Source organism: Danio rerio, chromosome 19 (assembly GCF_052040795.2).
Source record: "Danio rerio strain M-AB ecotype USA chromosome 19, GRCz13ab, whole genome shotgun sequence".
NCBI lineage: Eukaryota > Metazoa > Chordata > Actinopteri > Cypriniformes > Danionidae > Danio > Danio rerio.
The window spans coordinates 36,432,501-36,454,156 of record NC_141039.2 but is presented as its reverse complement, the minus strand read 5'-3'; the positions used below and the strand labels follow the sequence as shown (position 1 = coordinate 36,454,156).

At 36.0% G+C, this 21,656-nt stretch overlaps 2 protein-coding genes across 4 annotated transcripts in view; both read right to left on the bottom strand.

The window, feature by feature from the left end:
* gabbr2 (gamma-aminobutyric acid (GABA) B receptor, 2) overlaps positions 1 to 13,870 on the bottom strand; it is a 378,463-nt gene extending 364,593 nt beyond the window's left edge. For 2 of the 3 annotated variants that reach the window (XM_087294608.1, XM_087294607.1), the window contains exon 1: positions 13,778 to 13,870. Coding sequence is in view for 1 of the 3 variants with exons in the window: in NM_001144043.1 (NP_001137515.1) it covers positions 12,372 to 12,683 (312 nt within the window). In the remaining 2 variants the exon portion in view is untranslated. Of the gene's footprint in view, positions 1 to 12,371; positions 12,684 to 13,777 lie in introns of those variants that run through there. The other variant, NM_001144043.1, reaches the window with a different exon arrangement.
* A 1,348-nt stretch (positions 13,871 to 15,218) lies between these two features.
* Positions 15,219 to 21,656, bottom strand: part of spata46 (spermatogenesis associated 46) — a 31,573-nt gene continuing 25,135 nt past the window's right edge. Inside the window, exons 5-6 of the transcript XR_015516986.1 lie at positions 18,566 to 18,661; positions 15,219 to 16,846 (exon numbers count right to left, since the gene is read on the bottom strand). The gene's annotated coding sequence lies outside the window, so the exon portion shown is untranslated. The remainder of the gene's footprint in view (positions 16,847 to 18,565; positions 18,662 to 21,656) is intronic.

Here is a 21,656-nt window from a genome sequence, read left to right as displayed (position 1 = left end):
CTGTTGATGCAAGGCAGGATGGATCCATGCTTTCATGTTGTTGAGGCCAAATTCTGACCATCTTTCTACCATCCAAATGTCACAGCAGAAGTCGAGACTCATCAGACCAGGCAACATTTTTCCAATCTTCTATTGTGAAATTTTGGTGAGTCTGTGCAAATTGTAATGAGTGGATATTTGAGTTATTGTTGCATTCCTATCAGTTTAAACAAGTCTGGCCATTTTCCTCTAACCTCTGGCATTAACAAGGCATTTGCGCCCACAGAAATGTCACTCAATTGATATTTTCATTCTCTGTAAAACCGTAGAGATGGTAGTATGTGAAAATCCCAGTAGATCAGCAGTTTCTGAAATACTCAGACCAGCCCGTCTGGCATTAACAATCATGCCACACTCAAAGTCACTTAAATCCCCTTTTTTCCCCATTCTGATGCTCGGTTTGAACTGCAGTAGATCATCTTAATCATGTCTACATGCCTAAATGTATTGAGTTGCTGCCATGTGGTTGGCTGATTAAAAATTTGCGTTAACAAGCAGTTGGTACATAATAAATTGGCCGTTGAGTGTATGTACTATTTTATCATATTTCCAATCATGCTATTGCTGCAAAACAGCCTTCTTGCTTATATGCTGTTACTATGTCACATCTTATAAAAATCCAATTATACTCACACCCTTTTTTGCTTTCGTATCTTAAATTATAGACTTATTCTTACAAGCTTCATCACACAGTTAATGCTTTTGGATTGTCAAGACATATATTTGTAACTTTTATTGCAAATTAGGTGACATATTTAATAATGTCACTTCCCACATCATTATAATAGCAAGCGCAATTGCATATAGATAAATACTAAAGACGCTACTACTATTCTGAGTCCCCAAGATGAACCTCATACGTTCAGACATGCTCTTAGCCAAAGCGCACTCAAAATAACTGTGTGGGAGGGTCGAGATCTGACGTTCATCAGTTCGGTTTCAAGCAGAAGCCAAACTCAAGCTGTGTCCATTTTTCCCTCAGCGTTCTGGAGGGCAGTGAGAGAAATCAGCTTGGAAGTGTCTCCACCCCCATTTCTGCTCTTCTGGCATCCAATCAGTCCCTCTCCACAATACCATGAGCAGCAGAAACAATCGGCGGGCAAACGTTTGGCTTGCTTTTATGGTACTATCTTCTGGAACACTTGCATATTCGGGCCATGGATAATCAAAAGGCAAGGATGCCACCTCTGAAAACAGCTGAGGAATGTGCTGGATGGGTACGTTCATGTGTGCCGATGCCAAACTGAAGGAACAATTTGGTATATTTAGTACTTTTCTCACCAATAAAATAAACAGCTTTTAAACACATCGCGAGACAAGTATTATATCTCCTTCAGTATTATATGTCAATTATAATCCCAACTCAGCATTGCATATACTGCGATGTGACTATTGCGGATACACACATTGGGACATTGATACTGTGCAGCCCTACTAGCTAATATGTGTTAAATTCAACTTGCTGAATTGTCATGCACAAGCCATTTACTTTTGTAATCTGACACTATGAAAGATCCAGGATCTTCAAAAAAAAAAAAAACTTAGGTTGAAACTTTATCCATCAAAAATTGACTGGATCACTGTTAAGGAAGCTTTTTCTGACTGGAATGTGGAGGCTGAAGGTCAGGTTCACTCATGCAATCACCTTAAAGCAGCTTAATCGTAAAGTTTCTTTTGAAATGTTGAATAAAAGAGCCGAGTGGGTTTGAAAAAGACCAGCTGCCTGAACTGCTCATTGTAAACACCCCGTTATTGTGCTTAAAAACCTGTTCGGCGTCACTCTTCACGGTGACCCGAGTCCTTCAGATGCGGCCAGAGAGCAGCCAAAAAGCATAAGGCTAGAATAACTGTTGGATGTGAGTGTGACTCTCTGAAAGGTCATGCAATTAGAGCCCTCATTCACAGCCTAACAATAACTGCTTACTACTGGTTACTAGGCAAGACAGTGCTGGTGAAGAGAGTTTAAAAAATGTTACCATTTCAGTATTTACACTGTAAAGTCCCACACGATTCATTCATGTTGTCCAAACACAAATAGATTAATATTTTATTAAATAATAGGCAACACAGTGGCTCAGTGGTTAGCACTGTGGCCTCACAGTAAGAAGGTCATTGGTTCGAGTACTGGCTGGGTCAGTTGGTATTTCTGTGTGGAGTTTGCATGTTCTCCCTGTGTTGGCGTGGGTTTCCTCCGGGTGCTCCGGTTTCCCCCACAGTCTAAAGACATGTGCTATAGGTGAATTGAATAAACTAAATTGGCCATAATGTTATTGTGAGAGTGTAGGGTTTTCCAGCTGGAAGGGGATCCGATGTGTAAAACATATGCTGGAAAAGTTGGCGGTTCATTCTACTGTGGCAATCCCTGATGAATAAAGAGACTAAACCTAAGGAAAATAAATTAAATATTATCTCATTTGCATATTAAAATATAACATTTTACATAAAATGTAAAACTTAAACAGATTCGAAACAAGCGCAGAGCAAATAAATTGCAAGATTTTTTTTTTTTTTTTTTTTGAGCACCAAACAGTAACCCCTGTACCAACAAAGTAAAACATCAGCCAAAATACATCAAATTATACAGCAGGTCAGCCCACACAGGACACATGACTTACTGAATACAGGCCCAATGTGCCTGTTATTCCCCCTCACTGTGTGAAAAATCATGGCCTCTAAAGGGATAGGCTCACTTTACACCTGTTAGTGCTCATTTTTCCTCACTATAGTTCATAAAAGTCAAAAGAGCGGCTGCAGAGACCCAGCTGATGTCCACATAGTGTCATTACACATGAACGGTGACACACAAAGCAGGATGACAAGACTGCAGAGCTCATAAACACTGTCATGAGGCCCTGAACAGAATAAACTCACAGTAGTATTCACTGATATGTTCTAAAGTCTTTTATGTGTGAAATTTAAAAAATATATATATATATACATATAGAAATATAAATAAAACATGTATTAGCATTCATAAAGTAGATATTATTATATTATATAATATTATATTATATTATATTATATTATATTATATAATATAATATTATATTATATTATATTATATTATATTATATTATATTATATTATATTATATTATATTATATTATATTATTATGCAGCTATAATAATAAATAAATGAAAAATCGATTAATTATTGGAAAAAATATTTCACTTTCACATTTATAATATGATAATTTAGTATAAAATAATATAATGATATAATAATTTAATTTAAGAAAATAAAACATAGTAAAATATAATAATAAAGTAATATAATATAATATTATATAATATAGTATAATATAATACAATATAATATAGTATAATATAATACAATATAATATAATATAATATAATATAATATAATATAATATAATATAATATAATATAATATAATATAATATAATATAGAAATCAGCTAGATAGATAAGATAGATATTTACATTATATGTCGCCTACGCTATTGTTGTCTATTGGAAAAAAGGCTTCAATAGAGTGGCCATTTTAGTACAGGGTATCGCTCCTTTGAAATTAATGTGGCAGTGGAGGACTATGGCCATCCAGAGCCAAAGATATATATACAGTTGAAGTCAGAATTATTAGCCCCATTTATTTTTTTCCCCAATTTCTGTTAAACAGAGAGAAGATTTTTTTATGACACATTTCTAAACCTAATAGTTCATTTTAATAACTGATTTATTTTATCTTTGCCATGATGACAGTAAATAATATTTGACTAGATATTTTTCAAGACACTTCTATATAGCTTAAAGTGACATTTAAAGGCTTAACTATGTTAATTGGGTTAACTAGGCAGGTTAGGGTAATTAGACAAGTTATTGTATAACAATAGTTTGTTCTGTAAACTATTGAAAAAATAAAGCTTAAAGGGGCTAATAATTGTGTCCTTAAATTTTTTTTTAAAAATGCTTTTATTCTAGCCGAAATAAAACAAATAAGACTTTTTCCAGAAGAAAAAATATTATCCAAAATACTGTGAAAATTTCCTTGCCCTGTTAAACCTAAATTGGAAAATATTTTAAAAAAGAAAAAAAATTAAAGGGGGCCTAATAATTCTGACTTCAACTGTATAAATATATATATGTATATACACATATATACATATATCTGTGATCGAGAGCTTTCCCGGTATTGTCATTTTGCAAATATTTTTTTAAATTAAGAAAATTATAATTTTGCATCACTTTTCTGCATCTATGGATAGGTGATCGCATGGTCATTGCCAACAAAGAGCATGAGCTTTTGTGCATGCAAATGTATTATCCTTCTTCCTACGTGTTAAATTTGATCTAATACGTGTCCTGAAACACCCAACCTTTTTGCTTTGTCTTCTTGTTAGTCCGACTAAATGAGTTAGTCCGTCGTGCAGATAAATGACATTTTTCCTGGGAGCACTGTACAAATGTGGTAGCGCTATTGACGCATGCTCAGAGCCCGTATGCAATATCTAGTGTATATATCTATGGTCATAATACAGTTTATTGAGGTAAATTATCACAGCAGCTTGAAATGTCAGTTGTAATACTTCATATGCAATCTAGACAAATTCAATCAGATACGTCCTTTGACAAATGATATTCTGCAAGAAAAATGGGGAGCACAGATATTCTAACACACATGTATTTCGTCATCTTAAGACACATTATGGTTTAATTGAATGTGAGCCGCTGTGGCAACACTTTTTAGAAAAAACATAACTCATTGCGACAACACGACAAGATGCTTTACATAAGCTTGGGGCTCTTGGTCTTTTGAGAATAACAGAAATGTATGGCAGGGGCTCAGGGCTCTGTAAGGGTCTCTGCACTCTGTGTGCAAATCTGACAAGATGCATTTGCTCCTCTGTGAGGCGTAAGCTGCAGTGATATCTGTGCGCATGACACCAGGGTGGTAGAATGATCTGGGCTCAACGGGGTCAAGACTATCACTTCAACAAATTCAATCCCACTCGTCAAACCCCCTTCAAGTAGGTAAATTGCTTTCTAGATATGAAAATACAACCTCTCAATCCTGACAAATGAAATCAGATGAAATCATTTGTAGATATCTGGCTTCGGGTTGCATTTTTTAGCATGGTTATTTAAAATAATATACACTTTACATCTACAGTCACACAGCATTCAAATTGGCACTAAACTGTTGGTGTGTTTTTTTTTCTATTATTGCAACACTGAAAGTCATATAGTCTAAAAATACATTTTCACTCAGAAGCTGTCAGTAAATTTCCTACCTTGGATCACTGAACAAATATTCCTCTAGAAATAAAATCAACAAAACAACAATTTTTATTCCTTTTCAGCTAACCAGTTTAGTTCTACTAGCTACTACAGAACTAGCAAGCCTCCATTACACTCACCCCTAAACCAGGGGTGCCCAAACTCGGTCCTACACTGTAAAAAATGCTACTCGGTTTGTGTTGGGACAACATAAGAAATTAAGTTTATAGTTTTTACAAATTTAAGCGGATTAAACACAAAACAACTTATCCAGCCACTCCTCCCCCCTATATATATATATATATATATATATATATATATATATATATATATATATATATATATATATATATATATATATATATATATATATATATATACATATATATATACAGTTGAAATCAGAACTATTAGGCCCCCTTTGATTTTTTTTTTCTTTTTTTAAATATTTCCTGAATTATATTTAACAGAGCAAAGAAATTTTCACAGTATGTCTGATAATATTTTTTTCTTCTGGAGAAAGTATTATTTGTTCTATTTCAGCTATAAAAAAAAGGTTTTAATTTTTTAGAAATCTTTTTAGAGACAAAATTATTAGCCCCTTTAAGCTAATTTTTTTTTTCATAAAGTTTACAAAACAAACCATCGTTATACAATAACTTGTCTAATTACCCTAACCTGCCTAGTGTTCTACTCACACCACTTCAAGTGCAATTCCCAGTCTTTCATTCCTCTAACAGAACAATAAGTGACATGGCAGTTTAGCCTGAAGCCAATTCATTTCTCTAAATGTGAAGTATTGAAGGCACGTTATCAATTAAACACCACAAAGAAGAACAAAACACTTCCATAAATGAGAATCAGCAGCCGTAGACCTGAAAGACAGATCACTATGCTGGTAAATAAACAGTACAACAGACAGTTGAGTTGAGTTGAACCCCTTTCAGGATAATTGCACGATAAAAGTACATCAGTGCTTTTTTCCATTTCTATTTCTGCCTCGCTCGCAATTTTAAAGGATGAAACTACTCAAGGCAAACAATATCATTTACCGCAGATGAAAGTGGCCTCTACAAAAATGATGGGCATCCCTGCTGTCTGGATGATCTAAGACCAAACCATGACCTTTAGCATGGCTAATGATCTCCAGTCCACTGAAGATACTGAGGGGTCCTTCGCAGTGCAAATGTTATGTGGACTTCTCTCTTTAATTTCGCTCCAGATCTTTCAAGTGGATCTGTGAAAGGCTAAGCGCTGTGGGCACGGCCGGCAGCACCCAGGCGCAGGCAAGCGGATGGGTTCTGCCTGCCTGGGGATGCGTTGAGAGGGGATAAAGGGATAAAGAGCCTCTGCTCTGGGACTGATTACTTACATCTGCCCTGTTAAATCCTTGCATGCATACGCACAGCTACTACTGTTTGTTTTGTTTACTGCTTGCCAGGGTGTGTGTACGTAGGCTTGGCTATACTTGTGAAAGTCAAATGTTTGAAAATGGTGCCACAAATATAATGAAACATCTTGCGAGGACATCTTGGGCGGAGATCACTACTTGAACAGTTCATAAATCAGCAAAATTAGTTTAATTATTTTGATGCCAGCAGTTTTGTGCAAGACTGAGTTTTAGCAAATATCACAGACCTCTAAATAAACATCACTGTTTAAGGGCTGACCTCACTAATACAGACAAAAAACAGACCAGCTACGTAACAAAGTACTGTCAGAATATATCCTAAAAAGATTTTAGCCTAAAATCAAAATCTCGATTAATTGAACATTTTAGCTCAATTACCATTAATGAATGATTATTTTATTTATTTGATTTTTTTGTCCTCATAGTTCATAGACAGGTTTTGTACAGTAAACTTGCTCACATATAACTAGTGAGAGATAGTTTTTTAATAATTGAAGGAAGTGCACATTATCTACTATCTATTATTATTTATAGAACGTCAACATTAAACAACAAAAATTAAAACACACATTGCGTAAACTGAACTTTTCTTATAAAAAATAAATAAATAACTTACACTTTTGGAAACAAAATAAATTATTTTCAGGGTTTTTTTTATTAAATAAGCATTATCTCTTTTAAATAAAATAACTCTTGCATATCCTGTAAATAATATTTTAAACAGTGCATTTCTTGCATCTTCTGTAAACAAATATTTGAATATAAATAATCATTTTAATGTAATAGAAAATAAACCGTCTTAATGCATCTCTGATACAGCTTCCAATCATCATCAATGTAGTGCAAAGTAATGCCGCCCACGCTTGTCAGAGCACAGAGAGCTTGCGGTATGCGTCGTTGCGACATGTAGTTAAATTTATTGAAAGGTGCGCGGGTAGGCATGGGCCAATATAAGATTCTGACGGTATAATTACCTTGGATAAAAATATCACGGTTTCACCGTATTTTGATTACTATTCTAAAATATTTTTATTTAAAATGTCTGGTTAAAACATAAAAAAAATAATCTGAACATAATATATTTTATTTTGAGAAACATTTAAAATATTTTGTAGCAGTAAACATGTCAGCAGGAAGAGGATGTCAACATGACTTCAGATTGACGTTGTACCAACGTCGTGAGGACATTGCATTTTGTTTGGAAATGAAAATTGGTTGATGTCAAAACCCAACGTCAGGCCGACATCAATGTCCAATGTCCAACCAATAATCAACCAAATATGATGTCAGGCTAAATAATTTAAATAAATCATTGAATCAATCATTCTGCTGTCTTCATGTTTCAATACAGATTTCTGTACAATTTAAAACAGAATAGTTTGATATTTTTCCTGCTGGGGATACTGTTGTACTAAAATTAAATCCAACTTACACCTTAGGAACGGTATAGCAGAAAAGTTTGGCGGTTTTAAAACCCTGGCTTTTCCAAACCACGGTATACCTTGAAAACGTTGTCGTCGCATTTCTATTTGTGGGTATGCAAAAGCTGCGCCGGACCATACGCATGCGCTCGGTGCAGAAGTATAAATCAGCCATAACAGAGCGGGGGCATGTGACTCTATACACGGTAGTTAAAGTAATTGAAAAATTTGATCGATTATAAGTTCTGAATGTCATTTTTGATTACTTTTTGATTAATCGCCCAGCCCTATAATTAATTGTCATTTATTGGGAAAAATACTTTAAATGATAATGTTTGTTTGTTTTTTTTAAATTTGGAATAAATGTTATCATATTAACATTTCACTCAACACAAAAATCCAGTACATCCAGAGATGCCAAGAATTTGCATTCATTTATTTTCCTTCGGCTTAGTCTCTTATTTATCAGGGGTCGCCACAGCGTATTGAACAGCCAACATATCCAGCATATGTTTTATGCAGTGGATGCCCTTCCAGCTGCAACCCATCACTGGGAAACACCCATACACTCATTCACACACATACACTAAAAACAACTGAGTTCATCCAATTCATATATAGCGCATGTTTTTGGACTGTGAGGAAACCAGATCACCCGGGGGAAACCCACGCGAACACAAGGAGAACATGCAAACTTTACATGGAAATGCCAACTGGCCCAGCTGGGACTCGAACCAGTGACCTTTTTGCTGTGAGGTGACAGTTCTAACCACTGAGCCACTGTGTTTTAAAGTGGTCTCAATTTTTCCATAGTTGTATATAGGTACTATACATGCAAGGGTTTATTGATGATAATACTCACAGATGCATAACTGATGCAAACATGCTGGTGATTCACATGTTAGATTTAATGATTTCTCAATTGAAATCTTTTCATCTTGCCTCTGTAAACAGAAGCTGCTTGTTATTGATATAATCTGCTCATTATGACTGTAACAGATACTGTAGAGGAATATTACTTACGGCCCTTCAGATATAAATGCATTAAAGCCAAATCAAACACAGACAGTGTGACTCAACATTGTGTGAGGAAACACTTTTGTTTAACAAACGCTGGTAAATCAATATGACAATCAATGTGCATTATTGCTAAAGCATCACTGGATATCACCGATCACAGACATTCATCTAAAAAAAAATCAGCTAAAAGAGACACTCAAAAAATAAAAATGTACTCACGTTTACAAACCTTGATGAGTTTCTTTCTTTTCTTAATATGAAAATAAACAATAGACATCAATGGCTAAAGGTTTCCAACATTCTACTAAATATCTTCCTCTGTGATTAACAGAAGAAACTTGTCTAAGTTGTAATTTACGTTTTTAAGTGAACTATCCCTTTAACTCTTGTGACGAGCATGCAGTGACAGTAGTCTGTTTTAAATCTAGCGAGATCTAGTTTCCACAGATAATTTAACGCCTTGGTAATTTACACTTTTATAATTACGTAAACATCAAGCGACTCGTTTCCCGCGCTTTCTCATTTCCCTGTTGTAACACATATGAAAGTATGGTGATAAACAGCGATTGATTAACTTCTCATCTCCCCAGGTTATCACACCGCCACAAATAAGAGACAGCGAGATGCCAAAAAAGTGCCTTTGGCACAAAGGAGTCATTTTCACATATCCTCCTCAGTCGTTACTGTCACACACACACAAAATAAATGAATCAGTTAATGAATAAGAGCATGAAATCTAATATACGCCTAATTAAAAGAATTACCTGTGGACCAATACCTGTGTACAGTGTTAATCATTATGATCATACCTTCATAGTCAAATAACAATTAGCCACTTTCTAAGTCTCTAAGTCTTCATTTACTAAGCCAGCACTGACAGTGAGTGTTATAAAGCTGAACATTACCACCATACATAACTGTTTTGAAGGTTGCACTTACTGTACATATCATAACCATAATCAAGCAAACTGTTTAATTGACCAATTTACTAATCAATTAATGTCTAGTTTGCTTGCTTTGTGTTACAATATTTTCCATTTGTTCAAATGTGCGGTATTTTCTTTACTTATCCTCAAAAACCTTCTTGAAATCAAGAAAAGATCCATTAATTACTGCCATCTTCAGGTAGCCTATAAAGAAAGCCAATGCTATACTTAAATAAAACACTTTGAAGCCAGCCTAATCTGCTTTACTGGGGTCCGTTCTTCGTACGTGGATTACTCAGTTAGCTGGATTTGGATATTGACGATTTGACACGATCCAGGATCGTTTCGTTCTTCAAAGCTGATTCGAGAGTTGTTGTCATGGCAACAGATCTGCTAGGTCAAACCTGATCGGGAGCAGGTTCAAATCATATAAACAGGATTAGATCGGCTCAGTTCAAGCAAAGATAATACAGAAAGTATGTTCTGAATTCTGATATTTTCTTACAGTAAAAATTATATACACTTGGGAAAATAGTAGTTTTTAACTATATATTTAAAGTTATAGTCATTAATAAAATAAATAAAGTTATACATATTAATAAAACGTATGCAATCTGCACCCTCAAAATGAAAGTACAAAGACTGCCACCTGGTGGTGCAAAGAGAAAACTTATTGATATGAACTTTTTAGATCGCTTTAGTACAAATTGTTTATAATAGAAATGCACAATATGTGACTTTTTTTAAAAGCAATAATACATTTATGCAGTCACAAACATGTTTTGACAGTTAATATGCCAGTGATTTGATGCTTCACAAAAGTTGCAGACGCCTTTACCAATATCAAAATGCTTTTGGAAACAACCAGTTATTCTTTACACCGATTAAAAAACTGTACTATAATAAAGAAAATCTTTTCTAAATGTAGAACTAAATACATTGATTTGCATTGAAATACATGATGAATACTCTTGTCTTGACAAATGAAAGTGTAAAGCCTGCAGCTCACAACAAATGTGGAAGGTTATTGCGTGTCATATTTAACAAACCGTTTACTGCTAATTTGATGTAATTTTGCTCACATGGATAATTGAATATTAATCAGATGATGTCATTACGCTGCTGTGCCGTCAGCCAATCGCGTGTGCCAAAAGCCATTGCTGATCATGATTTCGAGGATGGATAGATCTGTCCTTAACAACAAACGCAGCGATCTCAGATCAGTTCATCCAGACATTCTAATCTGATTCGCGAACTTGTTTGAAGAACCAAATAAGCGAGAGATCAGTTATCAAGATTAAAAGATCCAGGATCTGCCAAATCATCTTAGATCATTTAAGCGAGGTACGAAGAACGGACCCCAGGTCTCCCCAAGGAAGTTTACGTACTCTAGTGTTGGGTTTTTCCCCATATATGATGAGGGATCCCCCATTCTAAAATGTAAGTGGGAACTATAGAATTTCTAGAGCATTATTATAATATAAAACAAAGTTTATAATAAAATAACGTTTCTACTAACTACAGTACTGCATTCAATTATTGACATTTTACTATTTAATTGTATCTAACTTTGTGTCTTGTGTATTTACTTTTCGTCATAATTCAGTTTTTACTATTTGTCTGAATCTTATTTAATCATTTTTATATTAATTATTTTATTATTAATTAATTAAATCATTGTTTGCTGCTTTAATTTTGATGTATGTTTGTATAAAATGCACATTTAATGCAGTTTTGTTGACTTATTTGGTAATATTTTAACATCTATTTTACATTTTTCATTCGCTTTTTCCAAACGTTCCATGAACCCCCAGCCCTCCCTTGTGGTTCCCTGGTTCCCAGTTTAAAGGCCGAAAAGTCCATCATGAACCAGATAATAACAGAAACCATTTAGTCTGGTTTAAGCTGTGTTTCGTGAAATATTATATTTCGAGTGCCAGTCAAGAACTATAAGGTTTGTGTAGCTGCAATTTCAGAGTGCTGATTAAAAAAAACACTGACAAATGAACAGTAATCTCTTCATGCAAATGAACAAGAGAAATGGTTTCTGTAGGTAACTGGTGTCCAAGTAAGAAAGAATTAAGCAATATACGGCATGAACAGCCACTGGCACGTGCAGAGATCGTCAAGACAGTGCAAAACCTTTACATTTAACAAGCACAAACTTGCTTTTCCAAAACTCTGATGAACATCAATCACTCGACATGGCACAAACAACCCCAGAAAAATCGCGTTTTCCACATGAGCGCGCGCCGGACGCACGCTGCCCGCAGTTTACCCCCGCAACAAGCACGTACACGTTCCCGCACGCATTTACCTCTGTGTCGTAGATTTTGGTGATGAGTGAGAAGGAGTACTGCCTGGACTCGCGGATGTGCTGAATGGCCAGCTGAACGGCCGGTTCGATGCCCTGACTGATGCTGCTCATCAGCGCTGATTCATTCATCGGCATCAGGACCATGATAGGCAACTTCTCACCATCCCTCGCGTACCAGTTGTTGTCCAGGCCGTGCCTTGTGTAATCGTTGCAAACCTTCGCCAATGCAGGTTGAAATCCCAAGACGGACAAGAGTAGGCATCCCGACAGAAAGATCATGTCACATCTGCAGTCCCTCCGGGACGGAGCCATGCTACCGAACAACTGAGATCCACCTTCTCACTGTCCTCGCATCGCAGTCTTTAGGTTCCTCTTGGATGCTGCGATCAGTCAAAGAGAAAAAGCATAATATGCAGCAGTAGAGGCTCTCGCGCACTCGATCTTGAGAACAGAAACGGTGCGTAAAACCAGAAGGTGTCCAGTCGCAGGGTTTATAAACTAAGCTTATTTCCCTTTTAGGGTTCCTTATCAAATCCGATCAGACACGATCCTTCCTTTCACCTCCAATAATGCGCACATCCCAATCCACCGCCTGTGCGTTACGCAGAGGTACAAGCGCAATGATTTGAGTCAACCTCCGCTATAGCGAACGTAAATACAACAGCCCAATATATTCCAAACATTTGAGGAGTTGCATCCCTGTGTGGAAAGCGCATAGGTGAGAGACGCTGGAGGACGAGCCCTGGTATGTAAAAGCAATTCCGAGTGAGGATATCCGTGCGACTCCGATGCTGCTGCTTCGGCGGATGCGCTTCACTTCTTTCGCGCGCTGACCGCGCTGTGCATGTATGCGTGCGCGCGTGTGTGAGCGCGCGCGACACAGGCAGAAAACATTTCCCACATTTCCAGAAAAACAACCGAGTGAAAGAGCGACAGGGCAGCTGTTCACTCGTAACGCGTTCAATAACCTACATACTGTCCCTCAGAGGTAATATGTGAGGTAAATTGACCACCTGCGCCCAATAGACTGCGTTTTAAAAGATGTGTTTAGTAGCCCACGTAAACAGAACAGAGACGTCGATTGCAATATAAGCTAGTTAGTTATTGATTGTTATATTAATCCCTGCGCAAATAGTTAACATCCTACATATAAGTCAAATCATATTGCACATAGTTTTTTCTTTTTTCTTTTTTTTTTGGTCATCGACAAACATTACAGCAAAATAAACACTGCCACCTAGCTATTACAGCCCTGTATGTGACTAAAGTTCACTTTTTCCTCAAGTTACTGGGAATCATTTTACTTGAAGCTAAAATAAGTTTAACTCCGACATTTAGCTAGATTTAGTTTGCTACAATAATAGCCTAAATAAACATGCAAGTGATTTCACAACAGTGCTACTCACCGGAAGTTAACTCTGACTGAAGACACGCGAGATTAGGCCAGGTTCAGCGTTTCTGTCCAAGGTGCTGAAAACAGCTGCGACTCAACTCTCTGTGGCTTCGCTCATGTCAGCACCTCGTTTCATATTTCGGCTGGACTACGCCTAAATTTGCACGTGGTAATGCTATCTGTTGTATATAATTATGCTTTGCATACATTTGACAAATACCGTGGACGGAAGATAAAAGCAAAGAATATGATGGTTTTAGTGTTCTGCATTCATAACTTATATTAAATACTCAGTATAATAAAGTTCATACATCATATTAATGAAGTTCTCATTCAGATGTGGCATGCAGTATGGCGTACTGTATTTCATTTATTCCCTAGTTTACTGTAACAGGTGAGGTTTATTCCTAGTCCCAGACTAAAGGGTAAATCTGAGGTGTTTCTACTGAAAGAAACTTGCACTGACTGAACCTAAAATATATATGTGTCTTTGTTTTGTCTGAAGATGGACACCAGTACTACTTTTAAAGGCACATTAATAAAAACTTACATTTCCAAATTCAACTATGGCCTAACCTTAGCTTAGCCTAAGCCCTATCTGTGAAACTAAGACTATATTTACTTTATCCTCATATTTCCAAGAATGTTTTCTAATTGTGTAAATTATTATACAGACGCAGTACATTATTAACATTTAAAATTTCTCAACTTTTTCAACTTTGATGAATGGCGATGAACCACTTGACTTATATATAACATGACTTATATATCTAACTGATGGATGGATGGATGGATGGATGGATGGATGGATGGATGGATGGATGGATGGATGGATGGATGGATGGATGGATGGATGGACGGACGGATGGACAGATGGATGGACAGACAGATGGATGGATGGATGGATGGATGGATATTGACAGAACAATAGTTAAATTGAATGAGATAGATAGATAGATAGATAGATAGATAGATAGATAGATAGATAGATAGATAGATAGATAGATAGATAGATAGATGATAGAAGGATGGATGGATGGATGGATGGATGGATGGACGGACGGACGGACGGACGGACGGACGGACGGACGGACGGACGGACGGACGGACGGACGGACGGACGGATGGACAGACAGACGGATGGATGGATGGATGGATGGATATTGACAGAACAGTAGTTAAATTGAATGAGATAGATAGATAGATAGATAGATAGATAGATAGATAGATAGATAGATAGATAGATAGATAGATAGATAGATAGATAGATAGATAGATAGATAGATAGATAGATAGATAGATAGAAGGATGGATGGATGGATGGATGGATGGATGGATGGATGGATGGATGGATGGATGGATGGATGGACAGACGGACGGAAGTATGAACGGATGGACGGGCGGACAGATGGATGGACAGATTCACGAACAGAGAAATATTTAGATGAACAGGCCGATAGGTGGATGGATGGATGGATGAATACTGTAGATAGATACATAAATAGTCCTGACATCATTCAGTAAGTACGACACCAGTCATAAGAGCACTATAATTATGAGTACCATAAAATCCCAATGCACTAAATGATCAAAAAGGGCTCAGGGCTGTAGTAGAGCATCAGTGTGTTGGCTCTTATCTCTCTGCTTCTATCACTATACATACACCCTGCACATAGTCTTGCTGACGTCTTTTACCGCTGTCTGGGTATTGCTATCTGTTGTGTGATTTCCAGATGAAGAAATAGGTCAAGTTGTCGTCCCATCTGTTTGCTTTATGCAAGACACCTCCCTCCTTCCTGCTACAGAATACGATAAGAAACTCCGGCACAAATGAGAAGGATTCAAACACAGGGACACCCAGAACAGAAAGTGAGAAGATCAAACCGAACCTTTATAGTACTGTACCATTATATTAGCAATTTAAATAATTAAATTGTAAAAAGTAATACCTATTTTTTTTAAAACTCTGACACATGTATCAATGTTTTACTAAATATGTTAATAATTTTTCTATGTTTAATTATCATTTATTATCCTACCAAAGTTTTACTGCTGTTTGATACATTTTTAAAGATTATTTAAGAAAAAGAACAGCATTTATTTGTAATGTCACATCATTTGAAAGCATCTTTGCTGAATGAAAATTGTAATTTCTTTAAAACTCTGCCTAGACCCTCACTTTTGAAAATGGGACTGTTTGAAATAGGTATATCTTTAATTTGTGCATTGATTTGTGACTAATATTTGCATATTTTTATTTTTTAAAGATTTATCTGTATATCTGTATATCTGTATATGTGCATCTTGTAAGTTATATATGCATAGTTTTAATGTGTGTTTATGTTGTGAAAAACAGATTTTTATGATAGTGTTTCTTTTTTGTTGTTTACCTTTTTGTAGATGAAACAAACAAACAAATAAATAAATAAATAAATAATGATATAGTATAAATATATTGCCAAATATATAGTACTGTTATAGAGTATTGATAATTGTATTAGAAAATACAATAGAGCATGATGGGAACACAAATAGCTTTACTAGAGTTTTACTTTTTTTTAAATTACTTTTTCAAAGAATCATTGTAAAAATAACAAACACTTCCATGTATAATATTCCAAAGTTTAAAGTTTAATTTCCGCTAACTTGCATTGAGTTCTAATATACTGTAGAGTTAGCATTTCGTTTCTTTTTCTTAACTGAGCTACATTACACTCAACGGCCAATTTATTAGGTACACCATAGTAGTACAGGGTCAGACCCCCTTTTGCCTTAATCAACTCAACTGCCTCAATCCATCGTGGCATAGATTTAACTAGGTACTGGAAATATTCCTCAGAGATTTTGCTCCATATTGACATGATAGCATCACGCAGTTGCTGCAGATTTGTTGGCTGCACATCCATGATGTGAATCTCACGTTCCACCACATCCCAAAGGTGCTCTATTGGATTGAGATCTGGTGACTGTGGAGGCCATTTGAGTACAGTGAACTCATGTTGGGAAAACCATTCTGAGATGATTCATGCTTTATGACATGGCAAGTTATTCCGCTGGAAGTAGGCATCAGAAGATGGCTACACTGTGGTCATAAAGGGATTGACATGGTCAGCAACAATATTCAGGTAGTTGTCACAGATGAAAGTAAAGAGCAGGAGGGTAACTGTTTTAGTAAACAATTAATTTGTGCTAGTTAATCTATTGAAAACAATTGTTATTTTGGTAATATTTAGTCATAATGCAAACATGTAGTCTGCTTTCAGTCTTGAATGGCTGTCTAGCCATGCCACTATAATTTGTTAAGTGTGTTGTGAGTGAAAGTTGAGAGGCAGGATGTAAAAAAAGCCCTGCCCCCTACTAAATATTCTGTTTCAGTTGTAAATAATGTCATCATTTTAAAAGAAATGTCTATCAACTACTAGTTCATAGTTAAACAGTATTATACAAAAATGTTATTATATAAAACAACATTTTGGTTGTTTCCTTGTTTGCTTACTTTTGTGGAAATATACAGCGATACATTTTCATAAATCAAGCTTTTAACTAAATGTTTTGTATCAGGGATAGCTAACATTTTATTGACATATCATGTCTTAGATTTTTTTATATTCTGATCTGGCGCTCAAGAAACATTTTATTGAAACCCTTTGTACTGCTTTTTTGTGGAAACAGTTATACAGTTACATATATATAGTCAGAATTATTAGCCCCTTTTTTATTTTTTAATATTTCCCAAATTATGTTTAAGACAGCAAGGAAATTTTCACATTATGTCTAATAATATTTTTTCTTCTGGAGAAAGTCTTATTTGTTTTATTTCAGCTAGAATAAAAGCTGTTTCTAATTAATATTTTAAATCCATTTTTAAGGTCAATTTTTTTTTGCCCCTTTAAACTATTTTTTTCCTGATAGTCTACAGAACAAACCATCGTTACAATAACTTGTCTAATTACTCTAACCTGCCTAGTCAACCTAATTAACCTAGTTAAGCCTTTAAATGTCACTTTAAGCTGTATAGAAGTGTCTTGAAAAATATCTAGAAAAATAATATTAACTTTTATTATGGCAAAGACAAAATAAATCAGTTATTAGAAATGAGTTATTAAAACTGTTATTTTTAGAAATATGTTGAAAAAAATCTTCTCTCAATTAAACAGAAACGGGGGGGGGGGGGGGGGGGGGATAAACAGTGGGGTTAATAATTCAGGGGGTTTAATAATTTTGACTTCAACTGTAATTGATAAGTATAATATAATAAGTTTCACCAAAGTTTCACTTATTATCATTCTTCAAACCATGAATAAACATATTAAATTTATTAATGACCTACTGTCCCCAAACTTTGTAAAAGTAGCATGTATACCTTTTAGAACTTGACCTTTTTTGTTGTCAACATTTTTTTTACACCGCCATTCCATAAATCAAGTTTGATTTAATGAATATTTGATTAAATGATTATCACTTACTGGTAATTTGATAGCATTTTATGATAAAATTTCCTCAATAAACGGCTAAACCTGGGCAGATCTTGAGCATGGTTTTATTACACAATGCTTCATTTTTCATTCACGCTGTTTTGAATATGTGACATTGAAAATTCAGGATGCATCCAGCAGGAATGCATTGTCAGTGCTGCACTGAAGAATGTCCTCAGGCTGTCCCATTAATCTCTATTAAGTGGAGACATGTCAGACAGGACTGGGTGTGTGCGTGTGTGTGTGTGCGTGTGTGTGTGTGTGTTTGTGTGTGTTTGTGCGTGTTTGTGTGTGTGTGGCAGGTCGGCAGAGAGCTGTGTGTTCACCTGTGTCAAGTGTGGACTTCACAGGATCCGGGCCATAAAGCAATTCACGATCACACGTCAAAGTTTCAGGTCAGATCTTCTTATTTACCAATTTAGCTGAAATAATAACAAAGGACAAATCATTCATTCATTCATTTTCTTGTCGGCTTAGTCCCTTTATTAATCCGGGGTCGCCACAGCGGAATGAACCGGCAACTTATCTAACAAGTTTTTACGTAGCAGATGCCCTTCCAGCCGCAACCCATCTCTGGGAAACATCCATACACTTATTCACACACACACTCATACACTACAGACAATTTAGCCTACTCAATTCACCTGAACCACATGTCTTTGGACTTTGGGGGAAACCAGAGCACCCAGAGGAAACCCACGCAAAGGCAGGGAGAACATGCAAACTCCACACAGAAACGCCAATTGAGCCGAGGTTCGAACCAGCGACCCAGCGACCTTTTTGCTGTGAGGCGACAGCACTACCTACTGCACCACTGCCTCGTCCAAGGACAAATTACTGATACAATAAATGGTACATAAAAACTAAAATCATTTCCACAATACATACACTCACCGGCCACTTTATTAGGTACACCTGTCCAACTGCTCATTAACGCAAATTTCTAATCAGTCAATGCATTTAGGCATGTAGACATGGTCAAGACAATCTGCTGCTGTTCAAACTAAGCATCAGAATGGGGAAGAAAGGTGATTGGTGCCAGACGGGCTGGTCTAAGTATTTCAGAAACCGCTGCAAGCTTTGGATGTTTATGTCAGATTTGTATCTTCCGTACGCAAATTTCGTCACTGTTTTGAAGCTTATATGTCACAGAGGTCATCTAGTAAGTGCTGTGCGGGTAAACCTCACTCCTCTGACCTCTAAAGGTGCTCTAATGACAGATGCTAGAGGACATAGGCTTTAGCCTCCTTGTTAAAGCAACCGATTCCCATACAAATAATTGCAGGTTCGATCCCAGCTCTGAGCGAGTTAAGTGGTTTAGGGCTGGCAGAGTTACACTGGTGCCGTGACCCGAATGGTAGTGAGGTTCAGGGGGTGACTGTAATGGAGGCCAGCTGGGGAAGTGCTATGCAGGTTAACCTCACTCCTCTGACCTCTAGAGGTGCTCTAGCGACAGATGCTAAAGGCCATAGGCTTTACCCTTCTTGTTAGAGCAACTGACTCCCATACAAAGAATTGCTGGTTCCCAGCTCGGAGTGGCTTGAGTGGTGTAGGACTGGTGGGGTTACATATAGATAGCATTATTAAATTGAATTAAATTAACACACTGCTATTAACATCTAAAAAACTTTAAAACTTTATTTTAATCGCACAGGACATCTTAAAGTTTGTGTATTGAATCAAATAAACAAAATGCCCACATTCAAGAGTCATTCTAGATACTAAAAGCAAATAAAACTATAAAGAGGAGCTTTGCCAAAGTCAATGCAGCAATTTTTAGCTGCTGGAGTCATCCCAAACACCTCATACCTTTTCCTCTGCGATTCCTCCAGTAAGACAGTCTCCATCTCTGGGGAAGCTCCCTCAAGTCTCTCACCAAAATTGAAAACGAAATTGCAGTGATTAACTTCACTTGGTCTCAGAGATTTCAAAACCTTTCATGCTCCAAAACTGCAGCTTTTGCGCTTTCTGATTAGACCCGTGTCCAAAAGAGAAGGACAAATAATACTTTTAGGAACACTATTAGAGAGCAAAATATAAATGAGGTTGACCTTGAAAAATAGACCTTCATAAGATGAATTGCAGGATAAACAGCTCCTCGAGAGTGAACTATTGGGGAAGGAGGCAGTAGTTGTGATGTATTTCCGTGGGCATAAAGGTGCGATTGTTCTTATTTGTTTCTGGCACACATACAGTATGTAGTCCTGAGGGTTTCAGGCCTGGTGAAGAATTGCTTGTGATTTGTGAGTCTGAAGTCCCAGTTTTTTAAGTCTTATGCATACCAACTAGATGCTTTATGATTGATACTCACCCCATTTATAGAAAGCTGTGTGAAAAACATATTCCATGAGGAGGTGAACTTTCTTATAGCATGAATTCAGTTGTATTGTCGATACTTCAGGAGAGAAAATGTGCAAATTATATATAAATTGTTCCGTGTACACGATGAGATTATCAAGTGTTATTAACTTACAAAATGCAATTAAAAACAAAAAAATCATGTTTATAATTGAAAAAAAAATGATGGCAAATGATGATACTAAAAAGTTAAATGGTTATGATTTATACTTGTGAGATGGAAAAAAGAAACACCTATTAAGTTATTGAAATAAATTTTACTTCAAATATAAACAAAAAAGATATTTATAGTTAAACAATGGAAACCACAAATTTACCATGGTTTTGCTACATTAGCCATAGTTTAACTGTTAAAATCAATATGTCATTTTTTACCATAATAAAATTATTAGGAATGTCAAATGACAGACCATTTACAACCATAGAGCATTCCCTAATATTACTACAGTATATGGTTCCTGCTTAGTTCCCATTTGGTTTATTTTTGAGAACCAAATAATGGACCTTTTTCACAAGCCTGTTATGACATAATTAACAGTCATCGGCATCTTAAATCCTTGAAAGTTTTTTAATATATATATATATATTTTTTACATTTACAAGTATTATATCATCTTTGCTTAAAATTACAAAAAACAAATTACCGCTTGTGCGAGGTGTTTCTAATGCAGGGTCTATGGGACAGAACAGTAAATTTGACGTTATTCTCTCCTCTGCCTGCCATCATCGTCTCACACATTTTTTTTCCTTTTTCTAAAAGTCTTTAAAATACCATCGTGGAGTTTTCCTTTAATTATTTGAGCAAATAAGATTGTAAAAAAAATATTTGTTGCATTCTCCAATTCACTGCGCTCTAAGTTGATGACGTCCGCTAAAGAGAAACGTGAAAATGTGAAAAGGGTCTATGGGAATGTTTTTAATGCAATGTTCTGAGGTTTTTGTTATTAAAAATAAACCTTCCCATAATGTTGCAGTTTTCTTTTTTTGTAACAAGCTAAAGAAACCCCAAAAGAGAACATTTTCAGGAATGTTCTTCTAATCTAGAGGAAAAGTTTTAAT